Source organism: Corvus cornix, chromosome 20 (genome assembly GCF_000738735.6).
Source record: "Corvus cornix cornix isolate S_Up_H32 chromosome 20, ASM73873v5, whole genome shotgun sequence".
Lineage (NCBI taxonomy): Eukaryota > Metazoa > Chordata > Aves > Passeriformes > Corvidae > Corvus > Corvus cornix.
Window position 1 is genome coordinate 1,371,909 of NC_046349.1, and position 17,072 is coordinate 1,388,980.

The 17,072-nt window shown below is 53.2% G+C and overlaps 2 protein-coding genes across 4 annotated transcripts in view; both read right to left on the bottom strand.

Annotated features, from left to right (window-relative positions):
• The window catches only part of LOC120411065 (centrosome-associated protein CEP250-like), a 55,306-nt gene extending 41,242 nt beyond the window's left edge, over positions 1–14,064 (bottom strand). Inside the window, exons 1-4 of the mRNA XM_039563553.1 lie at positions 14,009–14,064; positions 13,070–13,117; positions 12,676–12,923; positions 12,066–12,219 (exon numbers count right to left, since the gene is read on the bottom strand). Coding sequence (XP_039419487.1) covers positions 12,066–12,219; positions 12,676–12,923; positions 13,070–13,117; positions 14,009–14,023 — 465 coding nt within the window. The 5' untranslated portion in view covers positions 14,024–14,064. The remainder of the gene's footprint in view (positions 1–12,065; positions 12,220–12,675; positions 12,924–13,069; positions 13,118–14,008) is intronic.
• LOC120411066 (golgin subfamily A member 6-like protein 6) lies at positions 2,618–10,521 on the bottom strand. 3 transcript variants are annotated; one of them, XM_039563560.1, is made up of 10 exons: positions 10,185–10,521; positions 9,765–9,908; positions 9,028–9,308; positions 7,674–7,833; positions 6,893–7,196; positions 6,142–6,296; positions 4,934–5,200; positions 4,301–4,426; positions 3,734–3,910; positions 2,618–3,421 (listed from the first exon to the last, which is right to left on the bottom strand). In XM_039563560.1, exons 2-10 carry the CDS (start codon positions 9,804–9,806, stop codon positions 3,308–3,310), a joined length of 1,626 nt encoding a protein of 541 aa, XP_039419494.1. In that variant the 5' UTR covers positions 9,807–9,908; positions 10,185–10,521; the 3' UTR covers positions 2,618–3,307. The 3 variants fall into 3 exon arrangements, with proteins under 3 accessions (XP_039419494.1, XP_039419492.1, XP_039419495.1); XM_039563558.1 differs by having other exon boundaries at positions 2,619–3,421; positions 4,301–4,429; positions 10,185–10,520; XM_039563561.1 differs by lacking the exon at positions 3,734–3,910 and having other exon boundaries at positions 2,619–3,421; positions 4,301–4,429; positions 10,185–10,519.
• Positions 14,065–17,072: the final 3,008 nt, after the last annotated feature.

The following is a 17,072-nucleotide window of genomic DNA, read 5'->3' on the forward strand; positions in this document are numbered from 1 at the left end:
AGGATCAGTGCGTGCTGTCACCACAGCCTGGCCACTTCCTGCACCTGATCCAGCAGTCCTGAGCCCGCTGGCTCGGGCAGTTTGCTATTCACTTTGCCGCTCACTCGGTCCATACCTCGCCAGCCCGGCTGTAAGGAGACTGTGTGGCTGTTGAATGTTTTGCAATGTCAGGCAGCACCGTCCCTGGTCCCCCATTATTCACAGAGTCCATCAGGTCGGTCAGCCATGATTTCCCCGTGGTAAATCTGTGCTGGCCGTTCCCAGTGCCCTTCCCTCGCAGTTGCTTGAAAGGGTGTCCAGGACCATTTGCTCCATCACCTTCCCAGGGATTCCAAAGGAGCTGATTAGCCTGTAGTTCTTCAGACCCTCCTTTTTTTGTGCCCATCTTTAAGACTGGTGTAACACTCTTTGCTGTTCTCAGGAACCAGCTTCAATGGCCAGGCTTTTTTGAAGATGACAGACAGCTCCTGTAGCTTCCTCTGGTCCTCACACCTGGTGGATGCCTGGCTCAAGAGCTCCCTGACTATTCTCCCCCTCCTGTTCACTCCTTCTGGATAACTTGATTCTTCTTCCACAATTTTTTCTTCCACATTCGTCCTTTCTGAGATGAGGTTGATCACAAGTTCCCTGCTCAATTGATCTCCTGTCAGCCAGGGCTGTGATTCTGCTTTTCACCTTGCTGAGTTATCTTATTCTAAATTAGGCCCTTGTGAGAAATAGAACTCACTTTTCAAAGTTGGAAAGATTTAATAAGGGACAAAGTCAACAAAGGCAAAAGGTAACAGCGCTGGGTGCAGAGCCACAGCCAGAGGCACGCAGTCAACAGCAGCAACCCCCCTTATATACCCCTGGGTATTGCATCAGCTAGTTACATATTTATAAATAATTTTTCATATTAAAACCTTTTCTGAACTAATTAACATGGCTCCTCGCCTGTCCCACCTTTTTAGAGCGTGTGCAGTTGTCTTTGTCTAGGGCAGTTGTTACTTTTCCATACATTCAAGAGGTTTCGATTCCCTCACTGCTTAGATGTTATCCAATTACAACCATCCTCCTACCTCAGTACAACCTTCCTGTTAAAAATAGCTCTAAACCCCAGTGAAAGTCAACACCCAGTCTCCTCCCCTCATAACAACAGAACCACTCTCACGGAGCCAACATTACAATGCACAACCCATCTGCGAAAGCCAACACTATCAAATGTACTTTTCACAGCCTCAACCCCTGACCTTCTCATCCTCAGGCAGTTCTTGAGCGTTTCCAGGATCAAGAACTCCTTCCCCTCCTGTCAAAGGTCATAGGAAGATGAGTGTATTATCAGCTGGGCAAGTTTCAACTTCGATCACTCATCATTAATGGAAAAACTGATCTGGAAGGGAAAGGGGCTCACAGAATCACAGTTTCAGCCCTTGCCTAGGAATTGTCCCTGATCAAGCCATATAAGCCCACAAACCAGGGACTTATATGGCTTGAAGAACAGCCTTCAAATGATCTCTACACCCCAGCTTTTACCTCCCTCAGAGTGCTCCTTCCCACAGTATGTCACACCAGCCTGGCACAGCTGCCATGCAGGTGACATCCACTGTCACCAACAACAGGACCACTTTTGCCACTAGTCAGAGTGAGCATGGATCATTACATTTTTTCCCACATGAGATATGGAACAGAAATCCCTGTAAATCGTGCCAAATCTTTCTGAATACGTACATACAAGCAAAGACACCTTGCACCAAATCTACCTTCTTGGATTCCTGGTGATCAGGGGCATGAAGTCTAGTGCTGTACCCCGGAGGACAGTGCTGAGTGCAGTCCTTTCTGACACCTTTCTTAGTCATCTGGGTGATGGGGCAGGCTGTGCCCTCCCACAAAAGCGGGGGAGTGGCTGATAGGCCAGAGAGAAGTGCTGCCATCCAGAGGGACGACAGTTCAACGAGGGTGACAGTTCAATGACAAGTGCTGAGTCCTGTCCTTGGGGAGGAACAACCACAGGCACCCGTATCTGCTGGGGGCCACCCAGTTGGAAAACTAAAGTTTGGCAGGGTCCTGCTGGACACCAGGATGCCCATGAGCCAGAAATGTGCTCCTGCAGCAATGCAGAACAGCGTCCTGGGCTGCACTGGGAGCTGTGTCACAGCCGGCGGAGGGAGGGGATCCTTCCGCTCTGCTCCACACCAGTGAGGGCAGCCCTGGAGTGCTGGGCCCAGAGCTGGGCTGCCCAGTACAGGAGACAGGGACAGACTGGAGACAGTCCAGCACAGGGCCATCAAGGTGATGGAGGGACTGCAGCATCTCTGCCATGAGGAGAGGCTGAGAGAGCTGCGACTGCCCAGCCTGGAGCAGAGCAGGCTCAGGGCATCTCCTCCCTGTGGACAAATACCCGGGGGGAGGCTGCAGAGGGGATGGGGCCAGGGACAGCCCCAGGAGCCACGGGCACAGACTGACACATAGGAGGGGCCCTCCGAGCTCAGGACACACTTCTGCACTGGGAGGGTGGCCGAGCACTGGTGCAGGTGCCCGGGGAGGTGGTGGAGTCTCCATCCCTGGAGAGACTCAAAAGCCACCTGGACACATCCTGGGCAGCCGGCTCTGGGTGGCCCTGACGGAGCAGGGGGCTGGGCAAGGTGACCTCCAGAGGTGCCTCCAGCCTCCCCCAGCCTGAGATTCTGTGACTCGGAGAAAAAACAGGTTGCAGTTTCCTAAGGACAAATGGAAAAGCTCCACACATGACAGGATTCTCCTGCCCTCACCAAAGTGGTTCATGTCACGTGTCTCCCATCTGCACATTCCTCCCTGGAGTGAGGATGCCCCTCAAGGTCACTCCTTGAGGCTGACAGAAATATTTGCCCACGGTCACTGGTTTGGGTGAGAAGCATCAATCTTTAATTAATAATAGGTTTTGCTGGCTTGAATATAACTGCTTCCATGTTGCTTCAAATGTAATGCACTATAGTGGAAGTTATAGTTCTCTGGACTGGGTAGTCAAGAACTCTGATAAAGATCTTTTCATTTAATCATGATCATTTTATTTTTCTAGAAATCACTTTATTTTCTATAAATATATCCTTCATCCTATGGAACACAGTTATAGAAAGGTTCAATTACACCTATTGTCCTACAATCCTACAGTTACACCTGCAATCCTTTAAACATAAACTATGGACAAAATCTGAGGCTACGACTGCTGCAACGACTACACCTATTATCCTACAACCCTACAGTTACACCTGCAATCCTTTAAACATAAACTATGGACAAAATCTGAGGCTACAACTGCATCCAGCTGCACCCTGGCTCCTCTCTGACAAGCCTAGGAAGTAAGGAGGTCCTTGTGACTCAACGGGAGCATCTCCTGCCTGCTCCCTGCACAGCTCTCCAGGTTGTCCTGCCGGTCTCGGGCCAGCTGTGACTGCAGCAAGGACACCTGAAAGAGGCAGAAAGCCCAGCTCAGTCAAGCCCACGCGGGCAGGAGCATCCGCAGCCCCACGGTACCGGCTGTGGGGGCAGACACAGCCTCCAACTCCAGCCCTCACCAACACTCTGCCCCTGGGGAAGGGGAAAGGAACAGGCTCCCACACTGCCCCTGAACAGAGCTCAGATGATCAACAAGTCCAGTTCACGGCTGGCAAACCCTTCCCTCATACAACCCTCAGCCACCACAGGTCTGGGAGAGAGAGTTCCAACAGCATTTAGGAACCCAGCTCTGATTCCCAAAGCACGCATTCGGGCCACTGACCCCTTTCTCCACGGGCTGTGCCTCAGCACGAGGGCTGCAGCTCCCCTGAGCTACTGGAGGACTCTTGTCTTTCAGAGGTTGATGCATTTTGCTGGTCAGACTGGGAGACAGGCAATGTAAAGTAGTGTGGGGGAGCACTCTCCTAAAAGTTCTGATTCTCCTCCCTTCAGGTTCCACCTGCACGTTGGATGGGAGAAAGGGTCACAGAAACCTGTCAGCAAACATGGGGCAAAAGGACCTCTGGACATCAAGGCGAGGAGATCTCTGCTCAGAGACCCTCAATTGCACCAGACAACACTGGGGGCAAAGAGCTCTCGCTGGGGGCTGTGCAGGAGAGGCCAGTGTGTGTGCGGGGACACGGGGCCAGGGAGGGAGGCAGCGGAGTGAAAGTGCCTTTGTGAAAGCCATGGGCTGCCACAACAGAGAGAACAAACAAAAGGGTGCACCCACAGCAGGGACAGGGAGAGGCAAGGAAACAAGCAGAGGACTCCAGAGCACTGCCTGGGCACACGTGTCATGCTCCAGAGGAGCCTGAGGCTCTGCAGAGGCAGCGAAAGCCCACTTTACCTCAAAAGTTCTCCTGAGCTCACGCTTCTCTGGCTTGTCTTTTGCTGCTGCTGCAACCTGGTCCCGCACACATTCCACACCCTTCCTGGAGCGCTCTGACAGCCGCTTCCCTTCTGCTCCAACAGCCTGCTGGGAATTCAGAGAGGAGATGATTCCCTTATTTCAAACACCACAAGAGCTGTCCCTCAGATATCTCCACCTTGGGAAGCATCCTCAAAGCTCCAGCAGTGCAGCTGCTCTTCAGCCCTCGCTACAGAACTCTGCTCACTTCAGTCCATCACTCTGCTCACCTGCTCCATTCCTTTCCACACCAAATCCAACCCCCACCTGTTGCCTCCCCTTGCCTGGGCACGGGAGAAGCAATTCCCCATGCCCAGCTTTTGGCCTGGAGCTGATTTGAACAGCAGCTCCAGAGCTGCATCAGTCATTCCAGGCGTGCCAGCAAACAATCTGGCAGCCAATGGTCTCTGGCTGGAGCCAGGCAGACACACAAGGCTGCCTGCTGCAGCCCGGGCTGCTTTGCCCAAGCAGGCCTAGACTGACAGGGATCTAGAATCCCACCTCTTCATGGGAAACTTCATTGGAATCACTGAGAGACATTGACGTGGACTGAAGATCAATGCCAGTGCCTACCTGGGGATGACTCTTTCCCTTCAGGAAGGCCAAGCGTTTCTTCAGAGCCTCTTTGGCAATTTTACCCTTGGCCAGTGGAGCACACAGGATTTGAGTGTTCCCACTGCCTTCTTTCAAAGCAGCAGCCATATGCTCCAACTCTTCCTGTTTTCCTTCATTTTCAGTGTCCAATTGTTGCGTTGTATCCTTTCTTGGAATTTCAGGTGTTTTCATTTCATTCTTCTTTTTCAGATCTCTCATCTGCTCCTCGTACAATTCCCGTTCACGCTGCCAAAACAGGGAGGTCACTCATTCCCTCTCTGGGTTTGCTTTTCATACCAGATCGGGACTCCTGCCACAGGCAGGCAAAGGCTGCCCCTCTCTCTCTGCCTCTCGGGATGCCTCAGACTTTGCTGGGGCCACCCTTGACGCTGAGTCTTTCCCAGCTCACTCAGCCCATCCCAGCTCCCTTTCTGCCCTTCCCCGACCTCTTGCAGCTCCACTCGAGTGTTCCTTTGGGGAGCAGCTGCCAGAACTGCAGCCAGGATTCCAAGCCCATGCTAAGCAGGATTTAGGCAGTGCCTAAATGAGGATGTGCTCTCCATCAGGGAGAAAGGGAAGAGCAAACACCCCCAGCAATTCATTCCCTGCAGTTGGGCTGACAGGAGTGGTTTTTGAGCTCTCCTGTGTAGAGTTTCCATGGCACCATCCCCGAGAGCCCCACTGCCCTCTCTTGGAGCAGCAATGGCCACATCAGTCTGTCATTCTCTGCTGCCACTCAGGACGAGTTCTCCCCTTGCAGGCACACTTCCTTATCTGCATCAGCACTTTGCTTTTCTCTCTTTTCTCCCCACTGGCTGCTCTCTGATGGCCAAGGCCAAACACCTTTCTATTAACAGCAAACTTGGCCTTCTCACCCCTCGTTCCAGGTCCAGGTATTTGAAATCTGAACGTGGGTTTGGACACGAGGAATTGCCCAGACCATGCAATGTCCATAGAGCCAGTGTGGACATTGAGAACTACAGCTTGTAGGGCACAAAACTCCAGCATGGAGGAAAACCAGCAGCCTCAGCACTAACTGGCTTTGACATGACTACGACATCTTTTCCTCCTTATTCAGAAGAATGCAATTTGACAAGTTCAACTGCAAAGAGGTGCTCCTTAGAACTATTAACACAAGGGCCAAACATAGCTAGGAAATGGCCCTTCATGGCATCTGCCCTTCTCACCAGCACATCCTTCCTTTCCTTCTCCAGGCTCTCCAGTTTCCTCTGCAGAGATGCCACCTCCTGATGAAGAGTCACAGCCTCTTCCTTCAGGGCAATGGCCTCTTTCTCCAGGGCAGTTTCTCGAGAGGTCTTCTGGTGTTCTGCCCTCCACATCGCTGCAGCAGGAAGGAGAAGGAGAATGAGAACAGCAAAGCAAAGGCAAACTGATGTGCATCCTGCAGGGACAACAGCACTGTCTTCTCGGCCTGCCTGTGTTTGCAGGCCCTAAGGCCACAAGGGCTTCCAAAGCTGACAGAAATGAAGGAGAAAAAAGCAGGAATCAAAGGGGCAAGGTTCAGAGGAACAGGAAAGTGTCTTTGCTCTTGGGCTTGTGCAGAGTGAGCAATCCAAGAGAGACAAAGGAGCGGGGATGCCTGTGCAGCCCTGCTCCAGAGAGGCCAATAGCCTGGAGGCTCTGGCAGGGCCTGGAGTTGGGGGGAATCGAGCTGAGGCATCCAGCTACAGCTCCTCAGCACAGACACAGCACCTGAAAGGCACCACCTGTGCACGGGATCAGCCATAGCACAGCCAGATGGCACTGCCAGCCACGGCATCTTTCTCGAGAAAACGCTTTCACTGGCACTGGATGGATAAATCTCCTGCTGGTTGTTCTTCCCCTCTGCCATCTCTGGGCACTTTTGCTCTGCACGGGATCAGAGATCCCTGCTGGCGAGACAGGATGGGGCAGTGGGTGCGAGAGGAGAAGCTCTACCTTGCTCACTTTCCTCCAACTCCTGCTGCAGCTCCTGGTTGCAGGCTCTGAGATTGTCCCACTGAGCCTGTGTCTTCCTCAGCTCCAGCTCTGAGGTGTTAAACTTTATGGCCAATGAAAGTGCTTTGTCATCAGAGCTCTGGAGCTTCCTACGCAGCTCAGACACCTCAGCCTCCAGCACGTGCACAGAGTCCCTCAAGCTCCGTTCTCCTGCTCGGGACTCCTCCAGCTCCTGCAGCAGCTGCTTCTCTCGAGTTGCCTGGGTAGCCTCCATCTCCAGCACTGCATCCTGCAGGGCCCACATCTGGAAGATGGATACACAGAGCCTCAGGGACAGTGCTGCTCCTGAGGCAGCAGAGCAGGCAGTAGAGCAAGCAACAAAGGAGAAATGACTTCAGGCAAAACCACGCCCAAAACAGAAGGCACAGAGCCAAGGATTCCATCCCCAGCCTGCCATAGCCACGTCTGTGTGCCCACATTGCTCGGTGCCCAGCACAGGCACCAACTCCATCTGGGACAACACTGCTAACAGAGGGATGGAGAAGCTCCAAAGGAGTCTGCTGCTGCTTCTCCTCCCACATTTCCTGCTGGGACCCGGGAGAGAACGGGAGAAAACATCGGCAGCAGACACCAGATCCAGCCTTGGCCTGTGGGTGCAGCAGCACCCCGGGGCAGAACACGGCAGCAGTGGATGCTGCTGGGAGGGGAAAGCAGTTGGGGCCTCCAAGCCAAAGGTGATGATGTGTGTCCCTGGAGAAGAGGATGCCAGGGCACAGATTACCTGGATGTTGAGCGCCAGCAGTTGTCCTGTGCGGTTTGAACAGAGCTGCTCGGCCTCGTGAAGAGCAGAACGAAACTGAGACACCTGATTGTTCAGTGCCTGGTTCTTTTCTTCCAGTGTTCTGAGGCACAGGTTCTTTTCCTCCAGAGACAGAACCAGCCTAAAAGGGAAGCATGCAACTCATTACTACACGGTATCACATTTTAGGAACTCTTAGGACTCGCACCACCTCGGGGAAAACTGCTCTGTCTGATGAGGTTTGTCTAAACAACGTGGCTGTTTGTTCCCCCTGCAGTCACAGCCCAGCATGTGCCCACTCTGCTTTTATTCATGAAAGAACGGGGAGTTCGTGCCTACATGTCCTACCTTCTTCTTGAGATGGGAATGTGAATGCAGACCTAACAAAGTCTTGCAATGAAGAGATTAGGGGAGAGGAAGAGTTTTCTTCTGACTACCCAGGCTCCAAGGGGGAAAGGTTTGGTCAACATGGAAGAGACATTTCCTTGCCCCATCTTGTATGTCCAGGTAGGAGGAGCAGCACCCTACAGCCAGCGGATCTCGGGGAAGATCCCTAAGATTTACCAGCACCCATCCTACTTCCAGCTGGAGAAACAAAGGCCAATAGCAGAAGTGGCAACAGAGCCTTGGAGCACAACCTGATGGAAGATGCAGCAACCTGCAGGCAAGCAAGAGTGCCCTGCCTTTTCTTTGTCTTCTTCTTGGAAGAAGAATCCTGCGGCACTGAAGACCGGCAGGACTTGGTCAGCTGGAGGAGCCCCGCCAACCTTGGTCTTGTTTCTTGCATTCTTTGCACAGTCAGTATTGCCTGTGACTCTGGAGGGTGGCAGGGACCCTGCTTGAGCCCCTCCAGGCACCTGGGGGCATTTTCTGAGGAACGATGCAACAGAGACATTCTTGGTTCTTGGGTGCCTTTGAGGGGAATCTGGCCTAGGTCAGCAATCAGGGCCTTGAGATGGTTCTGCCAAGCAAAGGCATCAGGCTGCCAGGCTGATCCAGATGCCAAAGGCTTCAAGTTACAGGACCCAAGGCGGAGCTGCTGCATGTGTCCAGCTCCTTACACTGCAGCTTGGGCAGTGTTAGCACACCCACCTCACAACAGAACACACCCCCAGAGGGAAAGAGCTACTCCAAAAGCCTTTGTCTTGAGAAAAACTCTAACTGAAGGCTTGAAAGAAAAGAAAATGAAACACAACATCCAGACAACGAGACGCGTCTGCACCGAGAGTTCAGAACTCTGCCACGTAGGAGATGCTGCCAGAGCCCCTGGCAGGTGCAAAGATGGCAAAGAGGGAATCCATTCCCACAAGGCAGAGTCCCACAGGCTTTCATTTACCTGGCTTTTTCCTTCTCTAGGGCGTCCAAGGAAGCCCGAAATCCTGAATTTTGGCGTGCCACTTCTTCCCATTGACTCCCTTCCAGCTCCAAGTTCTTCAGGTGCACTTGCAGCTCCTTGTTCTGATGTTCTGCCTCCTCCAGCATCTTCTGGAGGTGCTCAACCTCCAACAGCTTCTGCCTTGACTGCTCCTGGGCCCAGCTCACATCTTGCTGGGCTCTCTGAACAATCGTTGCCTGGGACTCTCTGGAGGCTGCCAGCTGAGATGTCAACTCTCCCACCTCCAGTCAAACAGAACAAAGCAGTCAGAGGCTACAGCCACAGCCTGTCACTGTCAGCCACAGCAGAGGCTGTGAGAAAAGGCAAAGGCCAACTTTCCATTTCTCCCTGTCCTCAGAGCACCAGATTCACAATGCATACACACAACTTGTTTCAATCTCTACGTGGCCCACCAAGGGCACCTGAAAAAGCACCTCCCACACCAAGGCTAGCAAGAAGAGGCCAGCAGGAATCCATGCTGATGGTTGCTGGCCAACAGCCCAGAGGACTAGCCCAGCTGTCCAGGGCAGCAGCTGAGATTCAGCAGAGCACTGAGGGTCCTGCAGAGCAGCTGCCAAGGAGCCCAGAGCACGAGGCAGCCCCAGGGACCACCCCAGCAGCTGCTGCTCTGCCATGGAAAAGCAAGAAGGGCACAGACCCCCTGCTGGATGCTGCAGTGCCACTGCTGTTTCACTCACCTGCTTTTCTAGAGCCTCCCTCTGCTCAAGGAGGAGATTCATTTCCTCTTTGATGCCTCGTAGTTCTTCCTCGTGCCTCTTCTGCGCTGCCTGGATTTCCCTCCGAGCTTCCTGCAGCTCAGCTTGCAGCTTTGCCTCGATGGTCTGGCAACAAAATGCAGAGCAACTTCCTGGGACCTGCCCTCAGGCTCAGCTTTTCCCACTTGCTGTCTCAAAATCCCATTCCTTCAGCGACTTCTTTTGGCTTCTCTACCCAGCTCTGCTTCCATTGCAAGCCTTCCTTCCCGGGCCTGAGCTCTGGAGCTTGCCAGGCTCTCTGCTGCCAGGGCCTGAAGCAGCCCTTGCCTCCTCACTCCCAGCACCTGCCTTTTGTGCCCCTGCCACTGCCCTGCACTCTGTTCCCTGCCTGCTCAGACTTACCTGCCCCTTCTCTTGCTGCTCTTTCACCTCCTGCCTGAGCTGCTGCACCTGCTGGCAGGCTCGGCTTAGCTGTCCCCGAGTTTGGAGCAGTGTCTCTGATAAAGAATTCTTCTCCTTCTGCTTTTCCAGCAGGACCTGCACAGAAGGAAAGAGCAGAGGGCTTGACACTTGCCCTGCAAACTCTGTGTGCCAAGAGGCAAAGACTGATGGGCTCACGCGCTCTCAGAGCACTCGGCTGCTGCTCCCCTGGGCCACTGTCTGCCCTGGGGGGGACACAGCTTCCCAGGAAGTGACTTAGAACACAGCCCAGGAGACATCTCTGGGTTGCTGTTCAGAAATACTCCAGGCGAGTCTTTAAAAAGATTTTTCTCTTGTCAGCGTTCCTGCTGCGCCCTCCCTGTGCCCACAAAAGAAAAGTCCTACAAACTCCGTTTGGCTATGGACACCGACCAGTACACACCAAAAGAGGACCCGTAAGAGAACAGTGCAGATCCTCCGAGGTAAGTCTTGGAAAAACAGAGCACAAGAGCAGCACAAAAATCCCAACGGAAAGCTGATGTTTCTGCCTGGCTTCCTAGGAGAGGGCTCATTCCTGGGCCCAAAGATAGCCCTGTTCACCTTTCACCTCCCCAAATTCAATGTAGAAGACATGGAGGGCATGCTCCACACAGCCCCATAGCCTGCCATCTCCCACAGCTCCAGCCTTGCAAAAAATCACACCAGTTCTCCTTGCACAATCCCATACCAACAAAATGTCTATCAGGATCTATTCCAGTGTTGGACATTTCCAGGGTGGTTGAGGAAAGCAATTTTGCTTGCTGAAGCAAGTGAAAATTCACAGCATTTCTCCTTCTCGGACAAAACCCACAGCAAAGTGTCCCCTCCTCCAGTGTGCAAAGCAGCTCTCTGCAACGAGGGCATGCCTGGCAGGGAAACGGCTCTTGTGGTGAGCAGTCCTTTAGTGACTGATGGCAGTCTGGCTGATGTGGCCAAAGCAGACTCTATTTGTGCAGCAGTTCACACCAACAATACCATTTACTTGTCTTACACAAAGAAGGTGTCTCATGGCCCTTGCTGGTATTCAAGCCTGAAGACTACACTGTGGTTTTGAGCTTTTGTCTTCAAAAGCAAAACCTCTGCTGTGTATTTGCCAAACCTACCACATACTCCAGAACTGAGACTGTCTGACAGAGACCATCAGAAACAAACCCTTCTCTCACAGCTCTCCTGTAACACCCAATCCAAACCTCCCCTGGCACACTTGGGGCCGTTTCCTCTTGTCCTGTCCCTTGCTCCCTGGGAGCACAGACCAACCCTCACCTGGCTGCACCTTCCTGTCACAGGGATTTGGAGAGAGCGAGAAGGTGCCCCCTGAGCCTCCTTTTCTCCAGGCTCAGCCCCCCCCAGCTCCCTCAGCCGCTCCTTGTCACACCTGTGCTCCAGACCCTTCCCCAGCTCCGTTCCCTGTTTTAGAGGCTCTGGGGCTGCCCAAAGTAACACATTTTGCAGAAGCATGTAACCCTTTGCTGATGAACATGCATATGCCTGGCTAATAAATGCGTGTGCCATCTTGAGCCAGGTGTGCACAGCAGTGTCCCTCTCTTCTCCTGCCAGAAACAGCATCTGGCCTGATCTGGCTGGCACAACTGCCACTCTCACAGGTGCTGCCTAGGAATAAGGTGTCCAGAGCCACGGTAACATCACACCCCTCTTGCTCCAGCAGCTCCCTCTGAAGCTGCAATTCCTCCAGTGCCTGCCGGTTGACTTCCAGCTCCCTCTGCAGTGATGGGTCTTCTCCCTCGAGTGCACCAAGTCCTCCACTGTACAAGAAGGGGCAAGACAAGTTTTCAGTGGAAAACCAGCCTCATTTGCAAAACCAACCTCCATCCTGTCCTGCTGCACCGCCTTTTCCGCCTGGGCTGACGCTTCCTTCAGCTGCTTGCTGTTCTTCTGGCGCAGACTCAAGGCTCCTGCTGCCGGGATTCCAGTGCATTGCTGCACATTTTCCTTGGACTTCTCAAGGTTTTCACAGTCACTGCAGAGACAAGGCTCAGTCAGAAGAAGGAAGAGGCCTGAAGAGCCATCGATCCCATTTTCAACCCTCCACGATGGAGCTGGGGGCAGTGGGCTAAGGAAGACCTTGCTCTTTCCCTCCCAAGGAAATCCTCCAGAGGCAAAGGGAAAGGAAGGCAGGATTTTGCCTTCCTTCAGTGAGAAGCAGTGGCTGGACAGGGGCACCCAAAGAACAGAATTCAGGGAAGCAGCACAGTGAGAGGAAGGAGTATTCTACTCCAACATCGCTGTGCATCTCCCAGGCAGCCTTGGGAGTCACAGTAGAGCATGAAAAGCCCTGACAGGACGATGCTCGAGAGCCACACTGAGGCCTACACATGGTAGGGCAGGTGAGTTCTTCGCCCAGAATACCTCTGAACGCCCAGACCTGGACGCAGATTGCCTCTGGAACGCAGGAGGAGGAGGAAGAAACACTCACCTTCTGATTTCTTCCATCAGAGAGTCTATTTGCTCCTGGTGGCTTCGGAGCCTCTTGCATTGCTCCTCCATTTTCTCAAAACCTCGCTGCAAGCGCTCACAATTCTCTTTGGCTTCCCAAACCAATTTAAAGGGATGCTGTGCATCAGTGGATGTCAGAGTTGAGAGGCTGTTCCTGGAGGCTGCATGCTGGGAACGGTCAGTGCCGGTGATGGAACTGGCCATGCTGCCACTGCCGTCTAACAGCACCTGAAAGCCCACATCCAGCTGTTAGTCAGGTACTCTGTTCCTATTCCAAAGTACCACTGAGATGCCTCTTCTGATTCCACAAGAACCAGTGTCCATTCGTGGAGGACCAGTTTCAAATCCGAGCCAGCTCAGCGCAGTTTACTCACCTCAGGGGCTCTGGAGAGACGTCCCTGGTGAGAAAGGCCTCGAGCTCCCTGGAAGAGCACAGGGAAGAGCACACTCAGACTGCATGGATGGCTGCCCCTGAGGCAGTTGCCTCTAAATGCTTCCCAGCCTGGAATTCCAGCTCAGCTCCTTCCTCCCCTCCTTGGGAATATTTTCAGCCCAGTAGGTTGACAGCAGCACAAACAAACATGCTGGAAGGTGTCCCATCACTTCTTAGAGCACCACAAGGGGAATTGCCCAGAGCCCCATCCAACCTGGTCTTGAACACTGCCAGGGATCCAGGGGCAGCCACAGCTTCTCTGGGCAACCTGTGCCAGGGCCTCAAGCAGCCTCACAGGGAAGAATTCCCTCCCAATATCCCATTAAACTCTGTCCTGTCCCTGCAGGCCCCTGGCTTAAGTCTCTCTCCAGCTCTCTTCCAGCCCCTTCATGCATTGGAAGGTCACCCTGGAACCTTCTCCAGGCTGAACAACCCCAACTCTTTCATCCCTTTCCCTTGGCACAGGTGCTGCAGCCCTTGGAGCATCTTCCTGTCATCCTCGTGGCCTCCTCTGCCCCACCGGGGATCATCTTGGAGATGTCTGGGAGAAACCCATTCTTGTCTCTGGGAAGCGCTCAGGCTGCGCTGTGAATTGGGCTGAGGGGAAGGCAATGAAAGCTGCTCCCTTGTTTGTGCCCACACCCTCCAGTGGGACAAGGACGGAGGAGGAGATGTGGGTGTGCTCTGGGATGGCCAGGAGCCCCCCCATTCCCTCCCAGGCCTGTCCCCACGGCCAGCACCAAAGCTGCTGCCAGCTCCGGAACAGCCAACTGTTAATCCCTTGCTATTCCCAAAGGGAACTGTTCCCAGCGGCACAGCCCAGGCCCACCCAGGCCCCTGCTGGGCTTGGCACAAAGAGGGCAGCAGCTCTCTCACTCACCCGCCGGGTCTCCATCTGCCCCTTGGCACGAGCAGTGACCAAATGTCAGTGTCCAAAGGCTGTTGGCCTTTGCAGGGTCTAAACCCCAGTGTCCAAAGGCTTTTGGCCTTTGCAGGGTCTAAACCCCAATCTCCAAAGGCTTTTGGCCTTTGCAGGGTCTAAACCCCAATCTCCAAAGGTTGTTTGACTTCACAGGGTCAAACCCCAATCTCCAAAGGCCGTTGGCCTTTGCAGGGTCAAACCCCAATATCCAAGAGTCGTTGGCCTTTGCTGGGTCAAGAGCACAAGATCAAAGTGCTGTTGGCCGTTGCAAGGTCAAAGCCCCAATGTTCAGGAGCTGTTGACAGTTGCCAGGCTGCACACCCCAACATTCCAGGGGCTGTTGATGGTTGCCAGGCTGCAAACCCCAACATTCCATGGGCTGTTGATGGTTGCCACGGTGCAAAGCCCAGCATTCCATGGGCTGTTGATGGTTGCCAAGGTGCAAAGCCCAGCATTCCATGGGCTGTTGATGGTTGCCAGCCTCCAAAGCCCAACATTGCAGGGGCTGTTGATGGTTGCCACGGTGCAAACCCCAACATTCCAGGGGCTGTTGGAGAGGCCCTCCCCTGGCTCTCCACCCATCCCAGCTCACTGCTGCCCCGGCACCTGCACCATCACCCCCATTTCCCCACAGCCCAGCTGGGCAGCTGGGCAGGGACCTGCCTCGTAACATGAGTTCAAAGTTGCTGGCCCAGACAGCATCAGTTTTAAGGCTCAGCATTCCTGAGACCCGCATGCTCTTTAGGGATGTGCTTAGTTCCTGAGTCACAGGAATTCGTCTGTCTCCCCTGACAAAGGGGAGGTGTAAGAAAAAGCCTAAAAAGGTTCTTGGTGCTTACAAAGATTCATGGAAAGTAAAGCTTTGCATCTAGAACAGCCACATGAGGAGGAAAAATGGTGTTTCAGGGTCTTTTCAAAGTCCTACAGAGAAACGCCAAGAGTTGCAGTGTTTAAGGCTCATAAAAGAGATTAAGAATCCCGAGACAGACACAAGTGCATTTTTTTCTCTGCTCTCTGTTGGGCAATATATCACTAGGTCTTCTAGGCAGAAGAAAAGTCTTGCTGCTTATTTCAAAGATTCCTCGTGTCTTGGGGTGACCTTATGATGTGTATCCCATATCGCTGCCTATGCCCAGAAATTAATTTCTATGCCTCTAAACTGAGTACAACTTTTTCAAAGCAGTTTGCAGCTTGTTCAAGGTCACACACAGATAGCGGGTTTTTTTCCAGCTGCGGCAGGGGAGGGAGGAGGCACCCGGCTTGCGGCTTCCCGGTCAGCTTTTGGCCAGTTGCTCAGCTGCTTTTTCTCCGGAGAGAGAGTTGAATTATTTTTTCCTTCCCTGGAATTTCGGACTTTCTCCCTTTTCCACTGGACTGCTACAATATTAGAACACATCAGGAGGACCTTCCACCGAGCGCAGAGGGCCTGGCCCTGCGCCAAGCCCCAGCTCCGAGGAGACCAACAGGAGGACTCTAACAGTTTCCCAGGTTTTTTCTCCACAGTGAGAGATTTTATTATTTAGCATTATTTCCCTTTTCCCGTGTGTTTGTTAAAGAAATAGTTTTATCTCCTTCACTTTCCTTTGAGGAAAATTTATTTTTTCCCGAACCTGGTGGGGGAGGGGTGGTTGTGCCTTCTTTCCGAGGATATATTTCTAAATTTGGCCAAACCGGAACACCTCGCTAGGAACAGACCTTCCAGAACCAAATGCTTGGAAAAGCTTTGGTAGATATTTTTCTCCCTCATCTTTGAGAACATTCGTCTGTGTCCTAGGGAGGATTTTTGTGCCTCAGTTGACAGGAATTGGTTTCTGGCAGGGTACAAATGGTCTGGGGAAGAGAAGAGCGGCACCTGCCTTCTCCAGGGCCCGTCTCTCCAGAGACTGACGGCCCAGGGATGTCACTGCCAAGTTAAGCTTCAGAGACCGATGCAGCTTCGAGTCTCTGCTTCCAGAACAGCAGCTTTGGGCTCCTTGAGCACAGCTGCAAAGGAGCAGGACAGCTCCCGTGAAGGTCTGAGCTCCTGGCTGGTCCTTGCACACCTCTCAGTGTAGTTCTGCCAGTGCTGCTGGTCTCGGGCCAGCTGTGACTGCAGCAAGGACACCTGAAAGAGGCAGAAAGCCCAGCTCAGTCAAGCCCACGCGGGCAGGAGCATCCGCAGCCCCACGGTACCGGCTGTGGGGGCAGACACAGCCTCCAACTCCAGCCCTCACCAACACTCTGCCCCTGGGGAAGGGGAAAGGAACAGGTTCCCACACTGCCCCTGAACGGAGCTCAGATGATCAACAAGTCCAGTTCACGGCTGGCAAACCCTTCCCTCATACAACCCTCAGCCACCACAGGTCTGGGAGAGAGAGTTCCGACAGGATTTAGGAACCCAGCTCTGATTCCCAAAGCATGCATTCGGGCCATTGACCCCTTTCTCCACGGGCTGTGCCTCAGCACGAGGGCTGCGGCTCCCCTGAGCTACTGGAGGACTCTCCTACTTGAGCTGCTGGACAGCCAGCCCCGGCATGAGGGGAATTTGGTGCTTGGCGTGTTTTGGTGCTTTCTTGAGGCATTTTAGCACCCAAAGCCCCTTTCACACCTCCCTGTTTTTTCATTATACGTTAAAAAGGGCTTTAACTTCTTCATATTTCTTCATATTTATTATGCTTCCACTCAATTTTACTTAATTTCGAGGGATTCTTAAAGGGGTTTTGGGAGTTTTCTTGGTTTTGCTACGTTTCAGTGCACAATCCACCTTTTGAACCCTCCATTGCTTAAATGTAACTAAAATAAAGCCTTATATTTTTCATACTTATTTAAATTTCTTCCATTTTCCTCAGCTTTGCTGAAATTTCGAGGAGGTTTTGACGCTTCTTTGGGTCATTTCCGGTACCCGCCCAGCCAATCTCGGAATGGAGTCTGGCTGAGGCGGGAACAGCTCTCGCCCCGCCCCCTGTCCCGCTCAGCCAATGACTGAGGGGAGTTCGGCTGAGGCGGGAACAGCTCTCGCCCCGCCCCCTGTCCCGCCCAGCCA